This window comes from Vitis vinifera, chromosome 2 (genome assembly GCF_030704535.1).
Source record: "Vitis vinifera cultivar Pinot Noir 40024 chromosome 2, ASM3070453v1".
Taxonomy (NCBI): Eukaryota; Viridiplantae; Streptophyta; class Magnoliopsida; order Vitales; family Vitaceae; genus Vitis; species Vitis vinifera.
The window spans coordinates 1,277,726-1,305,493 of NC_081806.1; the positions used below are offsets into that span (position 1 = coordinate 1,277,726).

At 36.0% G+C, this 27,768-nt stretch overlaps 4 protein-coding genes and 1 non-coding gene across 10 annotated transcripts; 3 read left to right on the forward strand and 2 right to left on the reverse strand.

Moving 5' to 3' along the window:
* The first annotated feature begins 247 nt into the window (after window positions 1–247).
* On the forward strand, window positions 248–4,873 carry LOC100241044 (uncharacterized). The gene is made up of 7 exons (XM_002269242.5): window positions 248–518; window positions 1,244–1,310; window positions 1,396–1,454; window positions 1,537–1,626; window positions 1,736–1,875; window positions 3,983–4,031; window positions 4,425–4,873. The coding sequence occupies exons 2-7, from the start codon at window positions 1,244–1,246 to the stop codon at window positions 4,653–4,655; spliced, it is 636 nt and encodes a 211-aa protein (XP_002269278.1). The 5' UTR covers window positions 248–518; the 3' UTR covers window positions 4,656–4,873.
* A 207-nt stretch (window positions 4,874–5,080) lies between these two features.
* LOC100246151 (uncharacterized) lies at window positions 5,081–12,955 on the reverse strand. Of its 6 annotated transcripts, XM_010661020.3 has the most exons (13): window positions 12,416–12,955; window positions 11,625–11,788; window positions 10,899–10,976; window positions 9,309–9,388; window positions 8,859–8,943; window positions 7,697–7,915; window positions 7,496–7,573; window positions 6,985–7,092; window positions 6,176–6,243; window positions 5,940–6,027; window positions 5,769–5,840; window positions 5,605–5,658; window positions 5,081–5,499 (listed from the first exon to the last, which is right to left on the reverse strand). In XM_010661020.3, exons 1-13 carry the CDS (start codon window positions 12,792–12,794, stop codon window positions 5,419–5,421), a joined length of 1,554 nt encoding a protein of 517 aa, XP_010659322.1. In that variant the 5' UTR covers window positions 12,795–12,955; the 3' UTR covers window positions 5,081–5,418. The 6 variants fall into 6 exon arrangements, with proteins under 6 accessions (XP_010659322.1, XP_059598487.1, XP_002269028.1 ...); XM_059742504.1 differs by having other exon boundaries at window positions 5,081–5,658; XM_002268992.5 differs by having other exon boundaries at window positions 7,496–7,915.
* A 176-nt stretch (window positions 12,956–13,131) lies between these two features.
* Window positions 13,132–13,204, reverse strand: TRNAA-CGC (transfer RNA alanine (anticodon CGC)). Its single transcript has one exon. It is a non-coding gene; the product is annotated as a tRNA-Ala (tRNA).
* A 382-nt stretch (window positions 13,205–13,586) lies between these two features.
* On the forward strand, window positions 13,587–15,339 carry LOC100253033 (cytochrome b561 and DOMON domain-containing protein At3g61750). The gene is made up of 4 exons (XM_059741698.1): window positions 13,587–13,799; window positions 13,884–14,340; window positions 14,639–14,934; window positions 15,017–15,339. Exons 1-4 carry the CDS (start codon window positions 13,587–13,589, stop codon window positions 15,284–15,286), a joined length of 1,236 nt encoding a protein of 411 aa, XP_059597681.1. The 3' UTR covers window positions 15,287–15,339.
* Window positions 15,340–23,558: 8,219 nt separating this feature from the next.
* On the forward strand, window positions 23,559–24,259 carry LOC104881918 (protein phosphatase 2C 51-like). The gene is made up of 2 exons (XM_059741710.1): window positions 23,559–23,679; window positions 23,800–24,259. Exons 1-2 carry the CDS (start codon window positions 23,559–23,561, stop codon window positions 24,216–24,218), a joined length of 540 nt encoding a protein of 179 aa, XP_059597693.1. The 3' UTR covers window positions 24,219–24,259.
* The last annotated feature ends 3,509 nt before the right edge of the window (window positions 24,260–27,768 follow it).

The window sequence follows — 27,768 nt, forward strand, 5'->3', positions numbered from 1 at the left end:
GAGGATAAAATTCCGATAGTGTTATGATACGGAGGGCCGTATAGAGCCTATCGCACTACACCTATTTACGCGTGTAATCCTTGTTCAACTTCGCTTAGGATAAATTTACCAAATAGACCCTGAATTGGGTTACGTGGCGCACTCTAACTGGACAACACGAAAACCGTGTCAGATTGGGAAAGCCCACGTCAGCAAACGCAGCACCCGCGTTATTTCCAGGTCGGACTCCAAGCCCAATCATAAAAGATATTATAAATTGCTTTTGATTGGGGATTGAAGTCCGCCGATCACATGCGCTCCATATAAATATAACCACTTACCACTCTTTTTTCACACGTTCTCCCGTTGCGTGCGAAGGAAGCAGCCCTTTGTGTTTCGCGGAGAGCTAATTTTTTTGGCCCCCTTTTGTGTTCTCTTATAACCGCGGACGTTCGAAACCCTAACTCTAGATTGTACGACGAGATATCTCTTCGATTCGCCTTCTCGTCTGTGTCCCTTCCAATTATCTTTTTGAATCGGTGAGTTCTATGCCCGATCTTCGATGATTGTTTTCTTTTCGTAGGAAGTGCTGCTGCGTCGATCTTGTGTGGAATCTTTTGTTTGTCTTGTGTATGCTATGGAAAACGGAGGAGATGCGTGAGGAGGAAAAACGAGAGGAAGAGAAAGAATATTTGGGTGGTTTTGTGGTTTTTTTTTTTGTGTTTATAGTTTTCGAATCTGAGATTCATTTTAGGACGGTTTGAGATGAGGGCTTTGGTTTTCTAGGGTTTCAGATTCCATTAGTTGTGTTTTTTTTTTCCTCTCCAGATCTTGGTTTGTAAGATTTATTTTCCATGTGTTTTCTTTGGAATTTCCCCGTTTACTGTAAGGATCATACTTTTAATGCCTTTTGAATTCAGTTATTTTGTTTACTCTCTTTATTTTCCTGCTAATACCGTTTATTTGTGGCATAACATGGAAAGCGATTTTGAGATGTTAAGTGATTGATATCAAATCATGCATATCATTACTTTGACTTTAAATTTACAGAATATTTGCTTTCAGAGAATGAGGAATCATTCTTTTGTTTGGTTTTTTGCTTTATGCAAATGATAGTTCCAGCGCTGTGGTGATTTCTTGATTGTCGTAGTACACCATTTGTGTGTTTCCTATTCAACTGCTTTCTGTCATTTTTTCCACTGTTGTGTTTTTGTTGATTTGGTGTTGATATTCCACGATTCTTACCATTGTATTGTCTTTTCAGATGGCAGCTAAACCTCTTACAAGCGAGGCAATTGCACTCACAGAGAAAAAAATGGACATGACATTAGGTTTCCTTATGAGCTACTCATGCTTTATGTTAATAATATTTTTTCTTGACAGATTATGATGGTTTTGTTGTTGTTCTTATTGCAGATGATATCATTAAAATGTCTAAGAGTACTACAGTTAAGGATAAGAAGCCAAGGACTGTGGTAATGATCCTTCACTTCTAAACCATCTGCATTATGTTGGTGTACATCTTAGCTGAAAATGTTTTACTTTTTTGGGTTATAGAGTAGGAGTCAGAAATTTTTGAGCGGTATTGCCCAAGACAAATCAGCAAAGATGCGCCGATTTATGGACTCCAGATCTTCACTTAGACAGGTTTGTTGTCAAACAACACATGAGCAAATCAGTTTTCTATTAATATGAACACAATTCAATTTATGTATATTGAACCTGGTATCATATTAGTAAGTTCTTCAACTTGCAGGGTGTTCTTGCTCAGAGAAGGTCAAATTTTCAGGCAAATCAATTTCCCTTGGCAAATGAGGTTGCAAGAAAGGCTGCAGCTGTTCCTATTCGAAATCGAGCTTTTAATCGTAACAGGGTGCCTAATTGGAATAGGCCAAGGTATTCTATAATATGATTTCTTGTTATTTCTCTTTCCAAAAATAAATCCTATTTTTTGTTTTTGTTTTTTTAATAATAGTGCTTGTTTATGTTGATGTTAGTATTTATTATTGTTGTTGTTTTGATTAGTTCTATTGTTATCATCATTTTTTTATAGAAAGTGTGGTTATGTATTTGTTGCAGGTAAATCATGGTTCTCCCCTATTAATGATGACATATGCCATATGGTTGTGGTTAATATATATTTACTACCATGGTGTTGGTGGAACTCCCCTGTCTGATTGGTTTTGAGTTGAAAGCTTGCCTATTTGCAGTAGTCCAAGTGTTTAACTGTTTCAGTTCATGGCATCCAAAATAGAATCGAAAACTGCACCTTTTGCCTTGATAACTATGGTGTGTCAAGTTGGTTAAACACTACAGAGTGACAAATATAGCTGTTGGTCACTTTTGGAATTGAAGTTTTAATCGCATCGGTTGGTTGAAAGCACTGGATTTTTTGGGGATAAAAGAGAATTATTTTTAAGGCGAATGGTCATTGAACTATGCATTAGGTGTATCACTATACTGGAGTGTTTAGCACCAAGGTCTTGCAAAGAGATGGCTTTTCCCTTGCAGTTCTTTAGTGGCTGCTATGCATTTGGATTTTCGTCTTGTTTTGCAGTCATGGCTAGCAAGAAGGTGTAGTATTGTCATGCAAATTCCCTGGGTTTGAGCTTATGTTTTCTGAAAGGTGGGTGGTTAATTCTGATGGTGTGCTACCACACACTTAAATCTGGTGGTGATATCTGCTGCTTTTTGGTTGAGCTGTTAGGTCAACTACTCCTGGAATGAGATGGGTTCTTTCAGACCATCCATTTTTATCCAACCTTAAATTCATTCAATCGTTCCAGGCTTTAAGCTCCTGTTGTTGAATTCCAAACTTTATTTTCTGAAGGGTGGGTTGGTGTTAATTCTCATACTGTGCTTCCACACACTCTTAGATCTGGTGCGGTGATATCTGCTACTTTTTGGTTGAGCTGTTAGCTCAATTATTCATGGAGTGAGATGGGTTTGGACCTTAAATTCTGATTTGACCTTCCATTCATTCAATCATTCTGGCCTCTAAGCTTCTGATGTTGAATTCCTAACTTTATTTTCCGATCGGGGAAATGATGCTGTGGAGTATCTCCTTTCACCGTGTTACATTTCTGTAGGAACTTTTATGGCCTCTGCTCCCTTCTAAGAAATATTCAGCATTTCTCAGCATTTCTACTTTCCCCATTCTCACCAGTCACCACATAGATGGTTGTGTCATCATTTGCTTTAAGGCACCATGGGATGGATTTGAAACAAAGTTGGTCCTTGAAAATGTTTGCGTTCAGAGCCTCACTAAATATTTGTGCTATTATAATCAAACCAGAAGAAATTTTGATGCTAGATTGTCAAATAAAAGCACAACATTTTAAGTTTTGCTTCTATTATCTTATTTCAAGCTATTTTGTAGTGGTGGAAGCTGTATCCTCGGTTTGTTAAGTTCTGTTATATTTGTTGAGTCACATATGGCTGGGAAGTTGCACACCTATTATCTTGCTGAAGCTTTCATGGTATCCTGCTTGGGAGTCTTAACTTAGTGCTTGAGTTGAGGTTATAACATAGTGGTTGAGGTCAAGCTTGGAAGTTGCTCAGGCAAGATCTCGGGTTTAATGGACTGGATGAAGAACTGCTACACTGCATGCTCTTTTCTCTGATACTTGGCACAAGGGGCACATGTCCGTGTGAGGTTTTAGATTCGGATCATGTTTTGATTCAAAAGAACCTGAAAGAATCAGAGGAGCTGCTTTTTTCTTCTCCAGTCTTGTAAAAAACAGCTGAACTTTTACTGCATGCAGCTGATCTTCATTTTTCTCAAGTGACTTTCTCATCCTGATATGGTTTGTTTTGTCTTTCTGTTAACTTGGAAAAAAATTGAATGTTCAATGGTGAGTACTCTGAACTGTCAGTTTTGCTTCACAGCGACTCATCAATGTTTAAGTCACGGAATTTGGATCAAGCATTCTGGATGGATTCATTCCTTTGAAGAAATATTTTTTCTGGCTGTCCAATCATGGCTTTACTTTTGTGGATGCAGGGTTGGAGCTCTTCATAGGAATGTTGCAAATGGGGGTTTCACTGTAAAGGTAATGTTTAACTTGCTACCCCTTTGAATAACAAAAACTGGAATTTAGAGTAATCCTGTAGATAGTATAAATTAATTAGGATGTTAATTGATTTAAGGTCTACAGTGAGTAATGTGGATAGGTCCTGATATTATTTTGCCCAACATCTTTGGCTAGCGTTTACCATATTGGTCATAATGGGGATCAACTTCTTTAATGCATAACTTCTTTAGCTAGCATTTACACTTATCGGTCATAGTGGGGACCTTTTTAGATGTCCATTAGTTTTGATCTTGTGAAATATTTTGAACAATTCATTTGCTTTCTGGATATTATTTGTTCTTGGGCTACGTTTTGAAATGATGAGGTATTGCAAAAGAATCAAATCTTGACAATGCTTGTGATGGTGGGCAGTATCAACAGCAGCAGCAGCAACAGCAGCAGCATCAGCATCAGCAACAGCAACAGCAACAACATAAGCAGGTGAAGCCAGTGCCTAAGCAGAGGCCTCAGACTCTGGACTCACTGTTTGCAGACATGAAGGAGCAGAGGATGAGGGTTTCATCACGCCAGAACAATGCTGGGCGTCAGAATGGATTTGGGGTGCAAAGGTTGCCCCGGGGAAGAGGCCGATTTGGCAACTAGGCCTAGTCTACATAACTGATCATGCACTAGCTTGTGGGAATGCAAAATTTGGGATTTTCCTTTTAATCTCCTTAAGTTTGTGCTTTTCTATTTCTTTCCTTACCCCCCCCATCTTTGTCTAATGGGTGAACTGATAGGATAATTCTGAGTTCATTTGCACTTTGCATTTGTACAGCCTCTCTCTTCGATTATACCATTACTCGCCACATGTTTGTTTCTGCCTTTTTAGCTGCAGTTAGTTGATTTGATTTCTACGGGCCTACTTGAGTCTAGTCTTGAGACGGGACCTTAACAATCGCTGTTCTTTGCCCTATAGAGTGCTTTGCTTTGCGACTTTAGAGAGATTCAATACTTCAAACGTACGTCTGTATTGATTGCTTTTTTGCTTTTTACTCCAAAAAAAAAAAAAAAAAAAGAAATTTAGATAGTAGGCCAAGACCAAGAATACAACTTCATTTGAGGATTCTTCAAAAGCAATTCTTGGGCACTTTTTAACACTTGAATACTCGCGAAAACAAAAATTGTGTTTGATTTACATGGTAGCTTTCTTTGTTTACACTAGGGCAATCTTCAAATGAGACATGACTCGTTGACTTTTGAAGCCCTCATTACCCTCTTTAATGATAAATTAAGGGTCCTCTGGGAACAGCAATGATTAGAAAAATCAAAGGATAAAAGGAATTGGCATGCACTGCCCAATATTGTAATGCCAAACTATGTGAAAAGGGATTCTCTGTACAAGTAAATTACCAAATTTACACGTCTACACCTGCTCCGTGGGAATGAGTTCAGAACTAAGAAGCCTTTCCACCTCATCGTTTGCCTCTGCTACTTGTCTCCATCTCTGCATGATAAATGAATGATGATTATCAATAACAACCTTCCTTTGATAAATAGAATAAAAAAGATCTATATTCGGTGTAGGAAAAAAAAAGTCCCAAGTGCATGCCTCTTCAAGATTTTCAAGCTCCATGATTTGCTGTATCTGTTCAGCAATACTCTCCTACATACAAGAATCACTAGTTTCAAGAAATAACACCAAAAGGGCTGTAACATTCCTAGTTTCAAAAGAAAGCCAGGGTAGATATGTATTTATCATCAATTGTTTCGTACCACATTGCTTGCTGCTTCGGCAGCAAGAACATCAGAAGCCATTTCTACTTCAATCTCAATCATTGAAGAAATCTGGCAAATGAATGGTGTCAGAAATGGTGTTAACTTTTTTGTTTTTTTATTTCTTTTTCTTGTGTGATGGTGGGTGTTCTTCTTGAATAGAAAACGTACTCTAGCGTAACTGTCGATCAATTCAATCCGCCCCTTGAGGGAATTTTCCAAGCCTTCACGCACCTTCTTCACTCTACTTTTCCGAGCACTGAACACAAAGGAATGCTTTTTCAGACATTTGAACTTTGAACCAGACCTTGAAAGCACATTTTCATTACAAATTACTACATAAATTGATAATAATTCAGGATTTACTGTACATTAAAAAAGCAATAAAAATGATAAGAGAGTTTCACCGATAAGAAGGCTCTCCAATAGCAAGAATTTTGTTCTCCAATTGGCACATCCGAGCTAACATCCACACCTACAGAAGAAACAAGCAACTTCTAGCATAAATCTTTAAGCCTCTCTGTTCCTTGATTAAGAGGAAGAAGAAAAACACACATTCTTTGGACTACAAAATTAATATTAATAATCTTTATATATAAGCAAGGTATGTTGATTAAATCCTAAATATATTCTGATTGATCCTTTTTAGGAGATCACCAGATGATATAAACTAAATCACCTGCGGCATTGTTAAAGTTTCCAGCATATATGCAAGAAATAAGATCAGTAAAGCCAATTTGCCAATAGAAAACTATCTCATACAATACATGAAGAAAGCATCATAGGAGACATTGTAAAAAGAATCCAAATAATTTTCTCTCAGTCAATACTTGTGAACGAAGCATCAGGGTAGACTCTGTAAAATAAATCTAAACCTGTGTGTGCGCATGTGTGTTTTGGTTATTATTCATAGTCAAAAGAGTTTTACTCAGCTTGCTTAACAAATGAAAAAGCATATCCCCTTGTTAAGTTCCTTGTTTATGTCCTTTAATGAACTACTATTTACCACCGAGAATTTAAATTAAAATTAAATTTGAGGAGATTCCCTTAGCAGGCCTGCCCATGTGCACAAATGCTTCATATCTTTTCTGAACTTGCAGAAGAGGGTCCAAGTTGATAACTTTTCAAGCCATCCTCCACATATCAAGTGAATCAACCCAAAAAGTTAAATTGGAAAGTAGTTGATCACACTAGAGCAACTTTGACGTGAGCATACCTCTTTTTCAGCAGCTCCTTTGAGGTCCTTGATGCGAGACTGAAGCATATCATATTGAGATAAAAGTTGCTGCTTGATAGCGATTGTATCCACCGTCCTCTGAGGAAGCTGATACCATAGAAAAAAAAGGGTAATAAATTTATGTATTGCCTCATGAAAGTCATTAATAGATTGTAAAACCATATTGGAAAAGGAAATAGTAGGAAGGAATCTAAATTATTTTATTTGATTTAGCATGGAAAGTAGGAAGGAAAATCAAATATCATAAGAATTTAAGAATTTATGAATCACTGAAACTCACTTTACCCAAATACCCAACACAGAAAAAGGTAAAATTTAGGAATGTGCATGACTACATAGCATAAATACTGGTCAGACAGTTGGAACCTCAATGCCATGAATAATTTGGAGAAGCCGACTAATAGTCTTGAAATAAATAGCTTGGAATCTCAGTAGCAGAGAGAGTTTGTGGGCCAAAGTAGTCCTTGAAAAATGTAAAAGATCAACTTACCCGATTCATTTGAGGGAAAACCAGAGTGTTTAAAGTAGTTCCAACAGCAAGAGATCCAACAGCAGCAACTGAAAGGAACTGAGGCAAACTGGGATCAATAATTCCAGAGGCAGCATCTCCAGCGGCCAGCACAACAAGAAGCGGAAAGAGAATAGAGGGATTAAGTAAGGATGAGCTTCCATCTTTTCTGGGGGCTCTTACTAGTAGTGATTCCCGACCATCTTTGTGGTTTGTTAGGCACATAGGCTCTCCAGGGTAGAAGTTGGGTGCTTTTGGACTAACTTTAAAAGGACCTATCTCTCGATAAACATTTGATGGAGCTGCTAGAGCAATGGTAACTCTTTCTCCTTCTTGGGCAGGGAGATCAACTGTTTTAGTAGCAAACCTGTGTGTACGTGCCATTCCAGAAGGTGTCTGGACCTGAATGTGGAATTGTAAAGAATTGGCTAATTAATAGAAGTGGTATATAAAAAATCTTTGCATGCATAAAGCAAAAACAGTGGCACCTCATTATATGATTGAAAGGTCACATCAGTTAGGTACCCTTTTTTTGGTTGATATGGGAATCTATTTCAGTATAATTGATGAGAGAGGCCACATCCCTGGATGTTCAAAGAACTAATTGAAACAACAAACTTGATACCCAAATTAATACATCATGTCTGAGTAACATCTACAAACAAAATGACAAGGACTATGCCAATTACAAAAAAAAAAGTTAAGAAAACACAGAAAGAATGAAAGATTATATTTTATATCTGAATGAATATTTCTGACATTAGCTTCAGAGCACCCACAACAATTATTAAGAAAATTGGGAAAACTTTGGGCAAGGATGAGGAGAGTTTTTAAAGTTCCCCAGGTGGTTATGATGAAAATCCACATATTTTGGCAGAGATCATGGATGGGTTAATCATGGGTGAAATCTCCATTCAAATGGCAATTAGAAACATATTAGTTGAAATAAAGCTCTTAAGTTATTATTACCAAAAAAATTAAAGAAAAATGATTACACCTTTGCCCTCTTATACTACAGCAATTACTATTGAAACAAAAATCAGGGGAAAAAAATACTGATGCTGATGTGGTCATTGTAAAGAAAATCCAAAGAACGATTCATCCATATCATACCAATGAGATGGTGTTTTTTCATGCGGAGGATCATATCCAAGAGAACTTACCATAAAGTTAAACCCCAATCAAGATGAGACCCAGTTTTGATGTTCATAATGCACATACAATTTTCACAAGTCCTATTGAATGTAAGGCACACACACAACCAGATTTGGTGTGTGATTTTTGTAAAATGATCCTTTCAAAGAAAAAGATAAACTGAGAAATGCACAAAACAGATAAAACCTACCACAATGGAGTGAACAGCAGCAGGAATGCTTTCCTTCATTATTTGCAGGAATCTTAGCCCCCTTTTCCATGCTGGAACATCCATGCTGCGTTCGGCAGGAGGATATCCTTAGAAAAAGTGAATATCCCAGGATCAACACCATACACAAATAGATTCTTGTTTGAACAGATTAGACTAAAAATAAGGGGAAGAAAAGCATCAATGTTTCAAGTTAACTTTATCCAAAATATTAATTCTGTAGACGTGGATTTGAAAGGCATTGTGTGACCTTTAACTGATGGTCTTTTCATCTAGAAGGAATTAACTGTAGAAAATACTAGAATTTGTGCATTTGCAGCAATTCTAAGCACTAGTTGAAAACCCTCAACCGGATCTAATACTAAACCAACTAAAAATAATGTGAGGTGTTAATTGCCTGATTGAGAACAAATGAGATGGAAGTAAACCAACCTGATTTCCTCTGACTCAATACTAGCTATGTCACCAGAAACAAGCTCATATTGGTAGCGGCACTTCGAACAAGATACTATCTGCAAAAGTATTGTGCAGGCATTCTTAAATAGAATAAAAATAAGAAAAAATAAAAATACTAAAATGTTAATTTTAATGAGGTTACCTTGAATCCAACATGCGACCCTAACTTAAAATTTGAAGAAACTAATCAGACACTATAACATGTAGACATGACTCAACAGACCCATGTCAAAATTTTTGACAAAACAGTTCTAGAAATTTGATAAGCCTAAAGATCACTTCTATCCAATAAGTTAAATTTATTGTGAACTCACAATTATGAGAAGTATACAGGTACAAGTTTACATCTGAACTCAATCTAATTATGAGCTAGCTGGAATCAATCAACCAACTTATTTTTTCTCATCAACATAAGAGTTAAAATAAAGAAAGAATCCAATTGGCATGCCAATTTGTTGGCAGTTAGCATGTGCCTAGAATGGTGAGCTTTGGGAACCTAGTTCGAATTAGCAAAATTCCTAGTTAAGTTGAGAAACATAATCATCTAATGGGTTCTATCTCTAGCAGGGTGCCCGCCAGTCAATAACAAAGCTATGCTCATGCTGTCCCTTTGATGGAGCATTATTTTTGACAGCCACAAACCAAAAAGAAAGAAATTTAAGTTTACAATGTAAGATTGGTACGAGGCAACTGCATGATTGGGAGCTAGAGGAGGTGCAAGCCTTCTTGGGGAGATTGTCAACACACCCCTTGTCTGTGGAGACTGATGATGCCATGGTATGGTTGCCTACGAAGGATGGTGCTTTCTCTGTTCAGTGGAACCGTTCCCCCATGGTATTGTTTGGAATTCTCGGGTGCCCTCAAGAATTAGCTTCTTTGCTTGGGAAACAACTTGGGCCAAAATTTTGACTTTGGATCAATTCAAAAAGAGGGGAAGAAACTAGTGATCATATTCTCATGCATTGTTCGAAAGCTCGTTTGTTGTGGCAATTGATCCTTGCACATTTTGGTATTCAATGGGTGTTGAGTTGTTCAGTTAGAGAGGTCCTTCTAAGTTGGCACGGGTCCTTTGTGGGTAAAAGGAGGAAGAAGGCTCGGAAAGCTGCTTCGTTGTGTATGTTTTGGGCTTTATGGCGGGAGAGAAATAGGAGGGCTTTTGACAACTTTGAAAGCATGGATCAAATTTGTATTTATTTTGGGATTGAGTTAGATTGTACATTGAGGATGGATCTTTATCATTGTTAGATTTTGTGGATTGGGTAGGCTCACGATAAGGTGCAGTAGCAGGTTTTTGTGTCTTCGCACCTTTTTGCCCCTTTTTTTCGTATGCGATGTGTATACTTTCTTTCTTTTAATACAATTCTTATTTACCTATAAAAATAAAAAATAAAAATTGGTATGATAAATAAATTGTTCCCAGCAAACAAAAATAATTGGTGGATCTAACTCTCAACTTGGAGCATGTGCACCAAATTTTGTGCTACTAATAGCTACTCTCTTCAAATATCCAATTCTATATCTTTACCGAAGATGGAGTAAGCACTAAATTACTAGCAAAGTGAATACCTGAATGCCATGTTGAGGTTGTGCAACAGCAACAGCAATCATACAACTTGGACATCTCACAAGTTTACCAAAAGGGACCTGCAAAACATCCAAGATGGGTTTCATTTGTGACTTTTACAAGCATAAAGGCATATCAAATTTTAAACCTGGACATACTATAATGGCCACACCCAAGGGAATATTAGACAGTGGGGGTTGGAAGGAGGTTGTAGTAATAATTAAGATGAGTTTGCAATAGAATAAGTGGTAAAGGTTCACCACGACTAGACTTCTGAACAAGTTACAATTAACTGTTTCAACTTTCTTGTCAGAATTAGACAATAAGCGTGTGAGTCAGTGGTTTTCCGCTTTATCCAAAGCCAACTCAAGGACAAGAGTTGCAGGGTTGCACTTTGAGGATGGCCAACATGAAACAATCCATCAACATTTTGAATATGTCTGATTAAAAAAATACCTTGTGAAGATGTATGCATGACCAGGTGGCATGCATTAGTAGCTAGGAGAAAACATGGAATGTGATGCAAAATCCAATAAATGTTCCTGATATTTCAATGATACTTTATGATTTACTCTTGAAGAGTTTAAGGCAGTCAATGACCAACGTATTTATTTGTCTAGGTTCCATGTATTGTTTAAATTTCCATTAACGTCTATAAACCATCATGAAAAGTGCTCTAATTTTTGTCAGGAACCAAGCAGAAAAAGGCCAAGTATAAGTTTTCATACCTCTTCGCCAGGGGATACTCCTACTCTACATACATCAGCAATCATCCTAAGAGCTTCTGAAACTCTCAATGACGCTGCAAGACCCCTAACTAATGAAGTGTAGACACGCACATCCGGCCTAGACCACTTCCATCTCTCAATGAGGGCACTACTTCCACTAGCAACTGTGCATGCATTAATCCGCAACGGTGTCAGCACATCAATATGCCATATATGTTACAAGAGCAGTTAACTTTCAACAACAGCAACGGACATAATCTAAACATGAATTCTTTTACTTTCTTACAATACATTCAAATAAAAAAGTAATAGCTAACTAACAACAGCAGCAATGGACAAAATCAAAATATGAAATCTATTAAGTCTTACAATACAATTATGTAAAAACCCCATATAACACCTGCAACAACAAAAATGGATAAATTACAAAAAACCTATAGATTTCTTAGAACATAGACACATCACAATCAAGAAAAATGTTTCATATCACAAATGGATTTCACGAATTGGTTCCACTATAGAGTCACAGCCTGATTAGTAAATAGTTGCAAAATCGGAAGGGTAAGGAAATTGCAAAATCACATGAAGGAATTCTCCTAATTGCTTCTTCAAATAGGCATAATGGCGTGAACATCGAACTACTCAGTATGATTCAGCATTAGTGATTCATTAAATAAAACAGTTCAAAGTCCAAAATTCATCTCAATTTTGAAAGAATGATGCTAACAGCATCTCCGAAGGTTTCTCCGATGCGGTTGGCGGCACGAATCAATTTTGAATACAGAAGGTACCTTGATCGAAGCTCGAACGCATGGAGTAGAAAACCGACAAGGCCAGGTCGGCATTGTTCCGATCAAGGGCGGCGGATATGATGGAACAGCAATCGGCAGTGTCCACAACGCCACCACTTCTCTCCCACCTCTCCGCGATCATCTCCAGCGCTTCATCGGCGTCTCTGGCACGGGAAACACGACTCAGCAGCTCATCGTCCAAGAGCTTCGAAGCGGAGGCGCGTGCGACGTCGTTTTCGGAAGCTTTGGTTCTGAAGGACTTGGAAGTGGGAGAAACGAAGAAGGTGAGGGTTCTGAAGGTGGAGATTTCGGGAACGGAGACGTGAGGCGAGGGGCGAGAGAAGCGAGAGAGCCATGGCGAAGTCAAGTTCAGAGTCATCTCTTTCCTTGTCCCTCACTCTCTGAAACCAGGAGCTTTCAGAGCTGGGATGAACTGGAATGAAAGGATTAGGATTAGGAATGAGAGGCTGTGGGTACGAAACGGATTGGAGTGGAGTTTTGATAATGTGCACTGTCATGTACGGGAATGATGTGAATTGTGAGCCGTGGAAAAGTGTCAGGATATGAAATGTGAGCCGTCGGATGAGTTTAAAAGAGGAGTGGCCTGGGTGGTCTTAATTTGTCCGTCGGGATTTTGTCAACATGGCATGTCACGTATGGGAATTGTGAATCCTCAGCCATTCGATGAGTCGAGAAACTAAAAATGAAAAAGAGCCTGGAGGTGCGGGGAATCGAACCCCGTGCCTCTCGCATGCGAAGCGAGCGCTCTACCATATGAGCTACACCCCCGAATACTCAAGACCGAAACATAATTTTATACAAACAATATATTTTCCTGGTTTGTTACATGGATTGTCCGTACTTAGATACCGCTAGCCTTTTTTGAACAGCTTGTTTGCCATATATGGATCTCATTTCCACCATCACTGTTACATAACTATCAGAAAATTTTGATTACAGATTTCTAAATGTTAAAAATAGTCGTTAGAGGAAGGAGCGGACATGGTTTGACACAGTTTTCCACCCAATATTTCCCTTCACCACTTTTCCAATTTTGAAAATTCAGAAGGTATCATCAATCCATTTCTTTTTTCCAAGTTCTCGCCCTCTTCTTCTTCATAGCCGATCATCCATCCTATTGGGAACGGCTTGGCTTGCAGGTTCAGTATCAATGGCGGCTGCTTTGAACCTGAAGCTCCTAGCTGTAAACTTTCTCTGCATATTCCCATTTCTCATTTTCTTATCTGAGGCAAAGATCGCATCCTATATCCATGAAGATGATTCCCTGGTTCAGTCATCCTTTTGCCATGACACCATCCTTAGCTTTCTCCCACCGCCATACCGCCGTCAGAAAGGTTTCGCATGTTCTCAACCTTGGGGTTCTGTATCTTTTAAAGTAAGCCTGTAATGGTTTTCTATTTGATTTAAGCTCCATTGTTGCGCTGTGGTAATATATTTTTTGGTGCAGTACTTTCAAGATGGTGATAATGTCACCACCATTGTTTTATCGAAAGACAAATTTTTGGGATGGATTGGAATTGGATTTTCGAAGGATGGGGGAATGGTGGGTTCAAGTGCAGTGGTGGGATGGACCGGCGGAGTTAAGAATATCGACAATGACAAGGAGGAGGTTGAACCTGGGATAGCGAAATTCCTTTTGGAGGGGAAGAATATTGAAAGCGTCACATCGTTTAAGGGAGAACTTAATTTCACTGATACTCCTCCTTTTGTTATTTGGAATAATAATTCGTTTTATATGGGATTTCAAGCCAAGTTTGATGCCCCTCTTGGTCAACAATATATGATATTAGCTATTGGGAGTGATCAACCTACTCTAACACCTCATTCTAAAGAGCCCTCCGATCGCCTCGTGCGGCTGACAAAGCATACCGATCAAGCAGTCATGCAAGTTGATTTCTCTTCAGGTTTGTTCCCCACCTGCATGCTAATCCAGCTTATATCTAGGAAACTAAAGTGGGAGCTTCTTGGTTCCAGAAAATAACAGAAAAAAGATAAATAAATTATTTTTATTTATTATTTTAAACTCATTTCCCTTATTTTAATTCATTTATATAAAATTTAAATAATTTTTAAAAATGATAAATTTTAATTATATTTGTATACAACAACTAAATGATAGCATCAAAAAAATCATTTTCCTGAATATATTTTTCACTTTTGGGTTAAGTTTGATACGGAAACTTTCTGTTCCGTGTTTCACAGGACATAACTCTCGTGTTAAGAGACATAGAGATTTGAAAGCGAGTCATGGAGCCATGGGGCTAATTGCATGGGGCGTGCTTCTTCCATTTGGGGCAATCATCCCAAGATACTTCAAGCATCATGATCCTCAATGGTTTTATCTTCATATCTCGATCCAAATAGTGGGTTTTCTTCTGGGTCTTGCTACTGTCCTCGTAGGAACGATACTCTACAGTGGACTGGATTCCAACCGCACTCCCAGATTAAAGATTCACAGACCCATCGGATCCTTGGCGTTTTTCCTTAGCATTCTTCAGGTTTGTTTTCGCTCGGGCCTGGGCCTTTCCTCTAAATATATTTCTTCAAGCATACTGAAAACTAAGTGCTTCTTCTTCGCAGGTAATGGCATTGATTCTAAGGCCGGACAAGGCATCCAAATGGCGCAAGTACTGGAACTTGTACCATCACTGGGCAGGGAGACTTGCTCTCTTCTTGGGAGGTCTGAATATTGTGATTGGAATTTGGGTTGCAGAAGCAGGGTCTTCGTGGAAGATAACATATGGGTTTTTTGTAACCTTCATTCTTCTGACAGTCGCCGTTTTGGAAGCGTCCTTGGGGCTGGGGAGATCCAAGAAGGCAGATGCGAGTCCTGTTTTTGGATCCAATTAGGTTTTTTGTTCATGTGTCTGCAGACTGCACCTTTATTAGGACCCTAACATGTGATCTTTACATTTTTTTTTAATAGATTGTTGAGAGTGATAATTCCCATAACTGTTGAAATCACATTTTTTTGGATGCTTATCAGCACTAACTATGAGTTTTTCCTTATTTACTTTCTTCTGAAATGGGTGACAAACCTTATATTTTTGTTAAGAAGAACAAGTACCTCCATGAGAAGATGAAGATATCAAACAGAACTACTTCATTTAGTCTAATTTTATAATAATTTTTTTAAAAGTTTTGTACTAATTTTTTTTATAAAATTATTGACTTTTGTAAAATAAATAGGTAATCAAATGAAAATTAACAATCATATTTTAGTTGTATAGAGGAAACAAATTGATTTGTAAGAGAAGACATCATTAAATTGTACCATAGTTATTTTAGGGCATGTTTGTTTAGGTGAAAACGTTGATTGAGAATAAATATCTCATTCCTTTTCCTCTGCATTCGATGAATAATTTATATTGTAATGATAATGAAATTAAAAGTGATTTTAATGAAAATAAAATCTCATTTATAAGTGAGATTTTAATTCTCTTCAATTAGGAGTTATTTTGATTTTTTGGTGTAAGTTAATTTTAAAAATATTTTTATCTTTTTTAGATAATTTGTTTTTAAAAATAATTTTTTATTTTGATTTCATAAAAAACACAAATTGTAAACTTAATTTATATAATATAAACTAAATTTCATTCTTGTCTCATTCAAAATATAAACAAATTTTTCATTGCAAATAAATTTAAAAATGGATAGTTTTTAATAAAATATGAATATTAATAATATAATAAAATCATAAATGATATATTTTTTTATAAATATTATAAAAATATAGATATTAACATTAATTGATTTATTTTGTTAAAAGTAAAGAATAATTATTCAAAATTTATAATTGCTAATACTATTCTATTTTAAATGAATATAAAAACAAATAAAATTTAATTTTTTAAAATATAAATGAACCAATTTTTTTTATTATATGCATACATTTATTACTCAATTATAAAGGCAACATTCAATTATTATATTTAATCTATAATTAATTAATTAGTATTTTGAATTTTAAATTATTTTTAAAAATACAAGATTTTTTTAAAGAATTTAATTCATTAATTATGACTATTATTTTTTATAATCATTTGTTGTAAATTAAGAGTAATGAATGACTACATTGATGGTCATTATGAACTCCATTTACTCATCTTTAAGATGAGTAATGGGAGTTCATAATGTGAAGCCTATAAAAGGCTTTTTACCCCTCCCATGTAAGAGCATCCCGAGAAAGAAAGAAAGCTCTTCCTCTCATTCTCTCTCTCTCTCTCTCTCTCTTTCACTTTCTCAATTCTCTTATTTGATTCCTTCTTCCATATTATATATCAAAGTAAGATATATTTTATCTCTACTACTTTGATTTGCATTATATTTGTCTTTGTTTTACAACACGTTATCAGCACGAATTGCTCTGAAGGTAATTCCCGTATCTTAAACTTGAAGTTATTTATATAGAATAAAATTTTACATATTTATATTATTGTTGATTTGTTTTGTTACATATTGTTAAAAGTTATAAACAAATTATTTGATTTTGTTTATAATCAAAGTTATACCAATGCTATCAAGTTATTATAACTGATTTTAATAATATTGTTTTGTCATATATATGAAGTTATTTGACAATGTCGAATATCACAAAACTCGAATTTGTGGCACTTGACATTTCGGGAAAGAACTATCTATCTTGGATCCTTGATGCTGAATTACATCTTGATGCAATGAACCTTGGAGCTACGATCAAACAAGGAAATCAAGCATCCCTGCAGGATCGCGCAAAAGCATTGATTTTCCTTCGTCATCACCTCCATGAAGGTTTAAAAAATGAGTATCTTACGGTAAAGGACCCTTTTACTCTATGGAGTAATTTGAAGGAAAGATATGACCACCAGAAAACTGTGATTCTCCCAAAAGCTCGATATGATTGGATGCACCTAAGATTGCAAGATTTTAAAACTGTTAGTGAATACAACTCTCCACTTTTCAAAATCAGCTCTCAATTAAAGCTGTGTGGAGAAAAAATCACAGAGGAAGACATGTTAGAGAAAACTTTTACTACGTTTCATGCCTCGAATGTGCTCCTGCAGCAGCAATATCGAGAGCGTAGATTTACAAAATATTCTGAATTAATATCATGTCTTCTTGTTGCTGAACAAAATAATGAGCTTTTGATAAGAAATCACCAGTCTCGTCCAACTGGATCTGAACCATTCCCTGAAGTGAATGCAATATCGTCCCAAACTCGTGGACGTGGACGAGGACGTGGTCGTGGTCGTGGTCATGGAAGAAATCCTCGATACCATGGTTCTTATAGTAATAATTCTCAGAAAATGAAAGCCTCATTGCACCACCAGAAGTGGAACAATACTGAGACAATACAAGAAAATGGGAAGCGTTTACAAGATAAACCTCCTAAGAACCATGAGAATAATTGTTATAGATGTGGTATGAAGGGGCATTGGTCGCGTACCTGTCGTACGCCCAAACATTTGGTCGACCTTTACCAAGCATCAATAAAAGCTAAAGGAAAAGAGATAGAGATGAACTTTACCGATGGTGATGGATTGGACCTAACCTACTATGACATTGATTTCTTTGGAGGTCCTAATGAAAAAACAGACCATTTGATAAATGATGAAAAAATTAGCATTGATTGATGTTACTCTATATATAAAATAATATATTATTATGTCTTATATTTACATCTTATTTACTTTGTTATTTACATTATGCCTTGTTTTTTTTTGTTATATCTGAAATCCATGTGTTATTTGGTCTCAAGATGAATGAGGATGATGTATGTCTCGCAGACTGTGCGACCACACACACAATTCTTCGAGATAAAAGATATTTCCTCGAATTGACATTAATAAAAGCTAATGTAAGTACCATATCTGGTACTACAAACTTAGTTGAAGGCTCTGGAAGAGCAAACATAACATTGCCAAATGGAACTAGATTCCATATAAATGACGCGTTATATTCTAGCAAATCCAAAAGAAATTTGCTCAGTTTTAAAGATATCCGCAGAAATGGATATCATATTGAAACTATGAATGAAGATAATGTAGAATATCTTTATATTACTTCCATTATATCTGGCCAGAAGCTTATAATGGAAAAACTCCCGGCCTTTTCCTCTGGGTTGTATCATACAACTATAAAGCCTATTGAATCATATGTTGTCGTGAACCAGAAGTTCAACGACCCAAAAGTTTTTGTCCTTTGGCATGACAGGCTAGGTCACCCAGGGTCTTCAATGATGCGTCGAATAATCGAACACTCACATGGGCATCCACTAAAGAACCAGAAGATTCTTTCGCCCAATGAATACTCATGTGCTGCCTGCTCACAAGGTAAATTGATAATCAGACTATCTTTTACTAAAGTCATATCTGAGTCACCAATCTTTTTAGAAAGAATACATGGGGACATATGTGGGCCTATCCATCCACCATGTGGACCATTCCGTTATTTTATGATCTTAATAGATGCTTCTACTAGGTGGTCACATGTTTGTCTCCTTTCTAGACTCCTTGCACAAATAATCAGATTACGAGCACAATTTCCAGATTATCCAATTAAGACAATACGTCTTGATAATGCTGGTGAATTTACTTCTCAAACATTCATTGACTATTGCATGTCAGTAGGGATAAATATTGAGCATCCTGTTGCTCATACCCATACCCAGAATGGTTTAGCAGAATCCTTCATCAAACGTCTCCAATTAATAGCTCAACCATTACTAATGAAAACCAAATTACCTACTTCCGCCTGGGGACATGCTATTATGCATGCTGCAGCTTTAGTCCGTATTCGACCTACAACTTACCATGAATACTCCCCTTCACAACTTGTGCTTGGAAAACAACCAAATATCTCTCACTTACGAATCTTTGGTTGTGCAGTATATGTACCAATTGCACCTACACAACGCACTAAAATGGGTCCCCAACGAAGACTTGGGGGTTTATGTAGGTTTTGATTCTCCATCTATCATAAGATATCTTGAACCTTTGACAGGCGATGTTTTTACAGCCCGCTTTGCGGATTGTCATTTTAATGAGAGTGTTTTCCCATTATTAGGGAGAGAAAAGTCGATTCCTGAAGAACGACGAGAAATTAGTTGGAAGACATCTACTATGACCCATCTTGATCCTTGTACAAATCAATGTGAACTAGAAGTTCAAAGGATCATTCATTTGCAAAATCTTGCAAATCAATTACCAGATGCATTCATTGATACAAAGAAAGTGACAAAGTCACATATCCCGGCTGCAAATACTCCAGCACGGATTGATGTCCCTATAGGACATTTAACAAATGAATCTAAGATACGCCTGAAGCGTGGTAGACTTGTCGGCTCAAAGGATGTAACTCCCCGGAAGAGGAGAACCCAAGAAAAACTTGGCACTCTAGAAGAGGCCATCAAAATGACTGATCAGTTTAAAATTGATAAATCTATAGCCCTAGAAGAGGCACAAATAATGCAGAAAGCCCCTGAAGAGGTACATATTGAACAAGAAGCCCCCGAAGAGGCACATATTGAACAAGAAACCCCTGAAGATCCACATATTGAACGAGAAGCCCCTGAAGAGGCACAGGTACCTGAAAATTGTGAGATCTCAGTAAGTTATGTACAAAATGGAGAAAAATGGGATCGAAATAATATTGTTATTAACAATATTTTTGCTTTCCAAGTGGCCTCTGATATCATAAGAAATGATGAAGATCCTGAACCACGAAATATGGAAGAATGTTGACATAGAAATGATTGGCCAAAATGAAAAGAAACTATACAGGCAGAATTAAACTCATTAAAAAAACGAGAAGTTTTTGGACCTGTAGTCCAAACACCTGAAGATGTAAAGCCTGTTGGGTACAAATGGGTATTTGTACGAAAGCGCAATGAGAATAATGAGATCATAAGATATAAAACGCGATTAGTAGCACAAGGTTTCTCGCAGAGACCTGGTATTGACTACGAGGAAACATATTCTCCCGTCATGGACGCAATCACATTTCGTTTCTTAATTAGTTTGGCAGTCTCAGAAGGACTGGATATGCGTCTCATGGATGTTATTACAGCATATTTATACGGACCCATGGATAATGATATATACATGAAAATCCCCGAAGGATTTAAATTGTCTGATGCAAATAATACAAAGCCTTGTAGCATGTACTCAATCAAGTTACAACGATCCTTGTATGGATTAAAGCAATCTGGACGCATGTGGTACAATCGCCTTAGCGAATACTTGCTAAAAGAAGGGTATGTTAATAACCCTATATGCCCATGCATTTTCATTAAGAAATCAGAAACCGGATTTGCAATTATTGCAGTGTATGTTGATGACTTAAATCTTGTTGGAACTCCTAAAGGGCTCACAAGAACAACAAATTACTTGAAAAAGGAATTTGAGATGAAAGATCTTGGAAAAACAAAATTTTGTCTCGGCTTGCAGATCGAGCATTTTCCAAATGGAGTTTTAGTACATCAATCAACATACATTAAGAAAGTTTTGAAGCGTTTTTATATGGATAAAGCGCATCCTTTAAGTTCTCCAATGGTTGTCCGATCACTTGATGTGAAAAAAGACCCATTTCGTCCTTGCGAAAAGGATGAAGAGTTACTTAGTCCTGAAGTACCATATCTTAGTGCTATTGGTGCACTTATGTATCTTGCCAATTGTACACGTCCAGACATTGCTTTTTCTGTCAATTTATTGGCAAGATACAGTTCCGCTCCAACTCGAAGACATTGGAATGGTATCAAACATATATTGCGTTATCTTCGCGGAACTACTGATATGGGTTTATTTTAGTCAAGGGAATCAAAGCAACAATTGCTTGGATATGCAGATGCAGGATATCTTTCAGATCCACATAAAGGCAGGTCACAAACAGGGTATGTGTTTAATTGCAATGGTACTGCTATTTCATGGAGATCTGTCAAACAAACAATGGTAGCCACATCATCAAATCATTCAGAAATACTGGCAATTCATGAAGCAAGTCGTGAATGTATATGGCTAAGATCTATGATCCAGCATATTCGGGAATCATGTGGACTCTCCTCTATCAAAGGTGGTCCGACAACATTATTTGAAGATAATGCTGCATGCATTGCACAAATAACAGGGGGTTATATTAAAGGAGATAGAACTAAACACATTTCACCAAAATTCTTTTATACACATGAACTCCAGAAGAGTGGTGAAATTGATGTGCAACAAATACGCTCAAGTGATAATCTAGCAGATTTATTCACAAAATCATTGCCAACCTCAACATTCAAGAAGTTAATACACAGGATTGGAATGCGTCAACTCAAGGATATTGACATGAGGGGGAGTATGCTTGTAAAAGGGTGTTAGTGTACTGTACTCTTTTTTTCCTTCGTCCAGGTTTTGTCCTACTGGGTTTTACTGGCAAGGTTTTTAACGAGGCAGTCCTAATATACCAAGAAAAGAATATTGTACTCTTTTTCCTTCGCTAGGTTTTTCCTATAGGGTTTTTTACTAGCAAGGTTTTAATGAGGCATATTCTTTTAATATGGTGGTCATCCAAGGGGGAGTGTTGTAAATTAAGAGTAATGAATGACCACATTGATGGTTATTATGAACTCCATTTACTCATCTTAAAGATGAGTAATGGGAGTTCATAATGTGAAGCCTATAAAAGGCTTCTTACCCCTCCCATGTAAGAGCATCCCGAGAAAGAAAGAAAGCTCTTCCTCTCATTCTCTCTCTCTCTCTTTCACTTTCTCAATTCTCTTATTTGATTCCTTCTTCCATATTATATATCAAAGTAAGATATATTTTATCTCTACTACTTTGATTTGCATTATATTTGTCCTTGTTTTACAACATCATTATATATATTTGAATTTTAAATTATTTTTAAAAATTGTTAAACTTATTAATAAATTCAATACAAAATCCCACTTAATTTTAAATTCATTTTTTCACAGAAAAAAATTCCCTATTTTATTTTATTTTAAAAAAATAACAACCAAATAATGGTACAATTTTTTTTTAAAAAAAATGTTGTTTTTAAACCACATGTCAAACTACGTTTTTAGTATTTAGTTAAAAAAAAAAAAAAAAAAGGACTTTCAAGGATTTTTTTTTAAATGAAAATGAAAAATTATTTCAAACGAGATTTTTTTTTAATAAAAAAATATTTCAAACCAGATATATGGAAACTATTGACAATTTACTTATTTATTTTTTATTTTCATTCCCATTTTCATTCCTTGTGAAATGTAGACATTTACTATGGTACTTCAAAATTGAAATAAAATAAAACAATTATTCATAAATGTAGATTGAAAAAGTGGGGTTTAATTACAAATTACATAGGAATTCCAATCCATCCATTAAGATTGTTCTAGATTCATAATTGAAACTACAATAAAAATTGTAGTGATGCTTGATATGTTTTTAAAAATACGAAAATTCTCAATAATTTAAACTTCCGAAAAGAAAGTCCTTGAAAGTTGAAACTGGTAAAAACAAAAATTTGCTACTACCCTTTCGTAGAGAGGAGAAGCTTGAGAGGAAAACTATTGAGACTTAGAAATCCTTGAGGGTTGTAAGGATTTCTAAGTCTCAGTAGTTGTCCTCTCCTTTGAGGATTTGCTACAAGGATGAGTGGATCGATTTGTGATTTGGGAGGAGTCGGTACGTAGTAGAGACGATGACTGGATCCTTCCTTGGCAGGAGGTCCCCGTGTGAAGAATAGTCGCAGAGGTTTACATGAATGAAGTGACCTCTTGCGATACATCAAACAGTGTTGAAGAAAAGTCGAAGATCGATGCCGTGAAGCTGAATTCAAAGCCTTCGACGAGCGAATCTTCTGCACTGGAGAGGTCGAAACTGGCGTCGCAGAGCGGTGGGGCACCGGGCGGAGTAGTGTTCGCTGGAGGTGAGAGCAAGGGAGAGGCGGAGCTCGACGTGTATACCACATGGATCAGCGCCGGTGATCGGGTGGAGGTGGGCGATGGGAGACGCCATGACGGTGGCGCTGGGAGGGCTCGCCTGGTGCGATTCCCTGCCGTGTACGGAAGAAGAAAGGTAGAGACGATGAAGAGTAATCACACAGGTATGAATGAAGTGACCTTGCGAGTCCTCAAAGGGTGTTGAAAGGACAATCTAAAATGGACGACGGTGCTGTGAAAATGAACTCAGAGCTTTCGACGTCGGATTCTTTTCCACTGGAGTCGTCGAAACATGCGTCCCAGAGCGGTGGGGCACCGGAGGGATTAGTGTTCGCCGGAAGTGACAGCAAGGGGGGAGAAGAAGGGGAGAAGCGGAGCTCGACATGTATACCTCATGGATCAGCGTCGGCGATTGGGCGCAGGAGGGCGATGGAAGACGCCTAGACTGTGGCGCCGGGAGAGCTCGCTTTGTACCACTTCTACGCCGTGTACGACGGCCAAGGCGGGGCTAAGGTGGCGCACGCGTGCCGTGACCGGCTGCACAAGCTACTCGCGGAGGAGATTGAAAACGGGAGAGATGGCGTAGAAGGAACCAATTGGGAGAATATGATGGTGGCGGGCTTTTCAAAGATGGATGAAGAGACTAAAGACGAAGCCAGTGAGGAGGAAGACAGTTCGGAATCTTCCTTGTTGAGGTGGATAGGATCGACGGCGACGGTGGTGGTGGTCGATGAAGAGAAGCTTGTGGTGGCCAATTGTGACCATTCGAGGGCCGTTCTATGCCGCAGTGGCGTTGCCGTGATGTGTCTTTTACTCGATTGCTTCTCCTCGCACGAGAATTCGCAGCATCGTAAAACTAGATATTCAATTTTCCTCTGATTTTTCCCTTGCCAAACACACTGATAAAAACCGAATTTTGATGACCTCATTTTCCATGTTGTGATAAATTGAAGCTATTTTTTATCCTTTTAAAACTTCTTTTATGTTTATAGGAATTTTTTATAAATAATCTCTCCCAGAATTCCCAAACTTCACCTCTCCCAAAGGGACTTTATCCTCTTAACTTGTGACCCTTTGAGCAGCTGGACAGGACTTCTCTCAGTAACTTTTGCCTCTTCGAAGACTGAAAAGTTGACAGAGATTTTTGTTTCATTCAAGCAGGTACAATATTGTGTTTCAAAGGATTTTTTTTCAGTCTGGAAACTTATAGAATCCTTATAAAATTTTCTTCTCTCTTGGGCTTTGCGCATCAGAGGCTACACAAAGTATTTCTTACCGTCAGAGATTCTTGTCTTTTTATCTTGGGGCTTCACGGTTGAGCATATCCACTTCACGTGATTACATTACCAAAATTTAATTTGATTAAAAAGCTATCTTTGATTATAGAAAAATTTAAGAAAAAAAAATCAAAAATAGATTTAAAATTAATTATTTCAAACTCATTTTATTTATTTAATTCTTTTATTTGTAGATTAATAATTTAAAAATATATAAAATTTCAATTATATTTAATTTGTTTATCAAATTAATCATAATAAAACAATTTTTTTGGTTATCGTTTAATTTGCTAAATTTGGATTGGGGAGGATGAAAAAAAGGGAAACATGGTGGATGATGTGATATTATTATTCTTATTATTCCACTCATGTCTTTCAAATGATAAATGTCAAAATTAATTCTATCATTTATTATTTTATTTTTTTTAATAAAGTTAACTTTTTATTATTTCAAAATTATATATTACTTTTTAAATTTTAGTATAAATACACAGAATATAAAAATAAAAAGGTTATTAAGAGTGGATTCAATTCATATGCACATTCCGAATTTAAATCATAGAACCCGCTCATCTAACTTGAGTTTGACTCAATTAATTCAAGTTTAATCCGAACTTAACTTGACTTTTGAAAAATGAGAACAGTTTCATTTTATTGTTTATTTTCTTATTTTAATATAATTTCCAATCATAAAATCCACCACTTATTGGATTTTGAAAAAGTAAGAAAATTGATGATTTGGATAAAAGGTTTATTGATTCAAAATTTTCATTGATTAATTTTTTTTCAAAAAAAAAATTGAATTCATAATCAATCATTCAAAGAAAAAACTTAGAAATTTATGTAATAATAAAAATGCATTTAAAAGTGAATTACAACCAAGAAAAATAAATTAATTAGTTTTAAAAATGTGTTAATCCTTAATTCCATATTATTCCATATACCATTTACAAAAATAAATATATTTTTAGTAAAAATAAAATGGATATTCGAGACCCACTAGTTTATGAGCTCAATTTTCCTATGTTGTGGTAAACTTAAGCGATTTTCTATTTAGAAAATGTTAAATACTTTCTACATGCTGTTTACAAAGTCTCAGCACTTTCATTTTTGTTGAGTTTACGGTTTTGTCATTGTTAACAGGGACAAAAATCCTAAAGAAAAATTGGAAAAAACCTTCTCTATACTCTCTCTAAGTGTAACTGAGAGTACGTGACTTTGAAGCATATTTCATTGTTGTCTTCAATTTCTCCACCCTCAAGTTTGAGTTCTCTTCTATGAAATGGATATGCTTGTAACATGGATTTATGCCAAAAAAAATACTATGAAATGAGATATGAATGGTAACAACCCGTTCTTTTCTAGATAACATATGGAGATTAGAAATCTAGTTTAATATCATTTATAACAAATTATAACATTGAAGTTAGAGATCGACTCTAATATTATTTATAATAGTAAAATTAAAGATCGATTTTAATATAATTTATAATAGTTTATAACAATGAGAAAGATGATCAATTTTAATGTCCTTTATAACAACTTGCTTCTTCCCATATGAATAATGTTTGCTCTTTAACATGCATCTACACGATTAAATGTGAGAATTTTTTTATCTTATTTAATATAAAATATCACATGAAATGTTCATCTTAAATGAATTAGTCATTACATGTAACGACCACTCTCAACCACATTGATATTGTGGACTATAAATCTAATAAACTTTCACGAATTTAAAAATCATCTACATAATTAAAATTAGTTCATACACATGAGAAACATCTTTCCCTGTTTCACATATTTCATTCCAATTCTTGAAGGCATTGACATATTTTTGTGAAGGACCTTGATCTTACGAATTTTTTGTTTTTTGAACTTTGAATAGGCTGACAGAGAAAGGGAGATGGTAGAATCAGTAATAATTACGTTAATGTGTAATTTTTCCACTATGGATTCTTCTTCGGTTTTTCAGTAGAATATAACTAAAGTTGTTCTAAAACAATTAGTCCAAAGCCTTGATCATCTCTTTGTTAATTCTATGTTACTGCCCATGGGGCAAAGCAGCCTTCTTTTGTAGATGTTACTTGCAGACCCCCCGCATCACCCTTGGCCGACACTAATAGAGTAATCTTTATTCTTTATCACTATTAATCCAATAAATTACTTATTTCTTTTAATTATTAATTATTTTTATTTTTCAAATATCGATGTCTCTTTTAATCTTTGTTTTTTGAATATAATATAATATAAATTATACTTCTATTTTATATGAAAAAAATATATAAATCAAAACCTTGTTTGTCAAATATAATCATTTATTTAAAAATTAAGAAAATATTTAATATAATTAATAATAGTATTCATATATTTTTTTAATTTTATATTTTAAAATCATATATATCATATCAAATATAAAATAAAAATTAGATAAATTAAAGATGTGTTTAAATAATGATTTAAAAAAATATTTTTGACATTTTTTAGTACTTAAAAGATAAACATAATAGGTAGTAAAATGATTAAAAACATTTTATAAAATCGTGCTCTAATTTTCATTTTTTTTTCACTATCAATCACTATCGATTGCACTTTATAAAAAAAGTCCTTTATAAAAATTTTGATAACCCTTCAAAAGATACTCAAAGCCCCGTAAAAAAAGAGATTTGTGAGGAATCTTTTGTAATGGAAAGTAAAGAAAGAAGATTGCGGCGGATCCAGAGAAGGAAAGGACAATTCTTGAGACTTGAAATTACAATAATAAAAAAGTGAGGAGACACCTTTCGCAGAAGAGGACGAGACAATCCACCTGAACTCTGGGAAACTCTTTTTAGAAAAAAAAAACAAAGGAAGGTTGCATTAGGATTTGATGATGGCCACCAAAATCAGGGACATGGGAGGAAAGTCTAATGATTAGCAAATAGAAATATATTAGTCTAATGGGTAGAAAATGTAAAAGCATTGGTTTAGTATTATTTTGACCTCCGTGGAAACGTGACCGACTAGCGTGTTTTGCTTCTATCTATACTAATAAATCTTGTTCAAAACCAGTGGTACGCATACCTCACATGTGGACCTCAACCAATGAGATTGGTCCACGTGTCCCACGGGGCCAAGAGCAGTCACACAGAGACCAGGGTTTCCAGAATCAC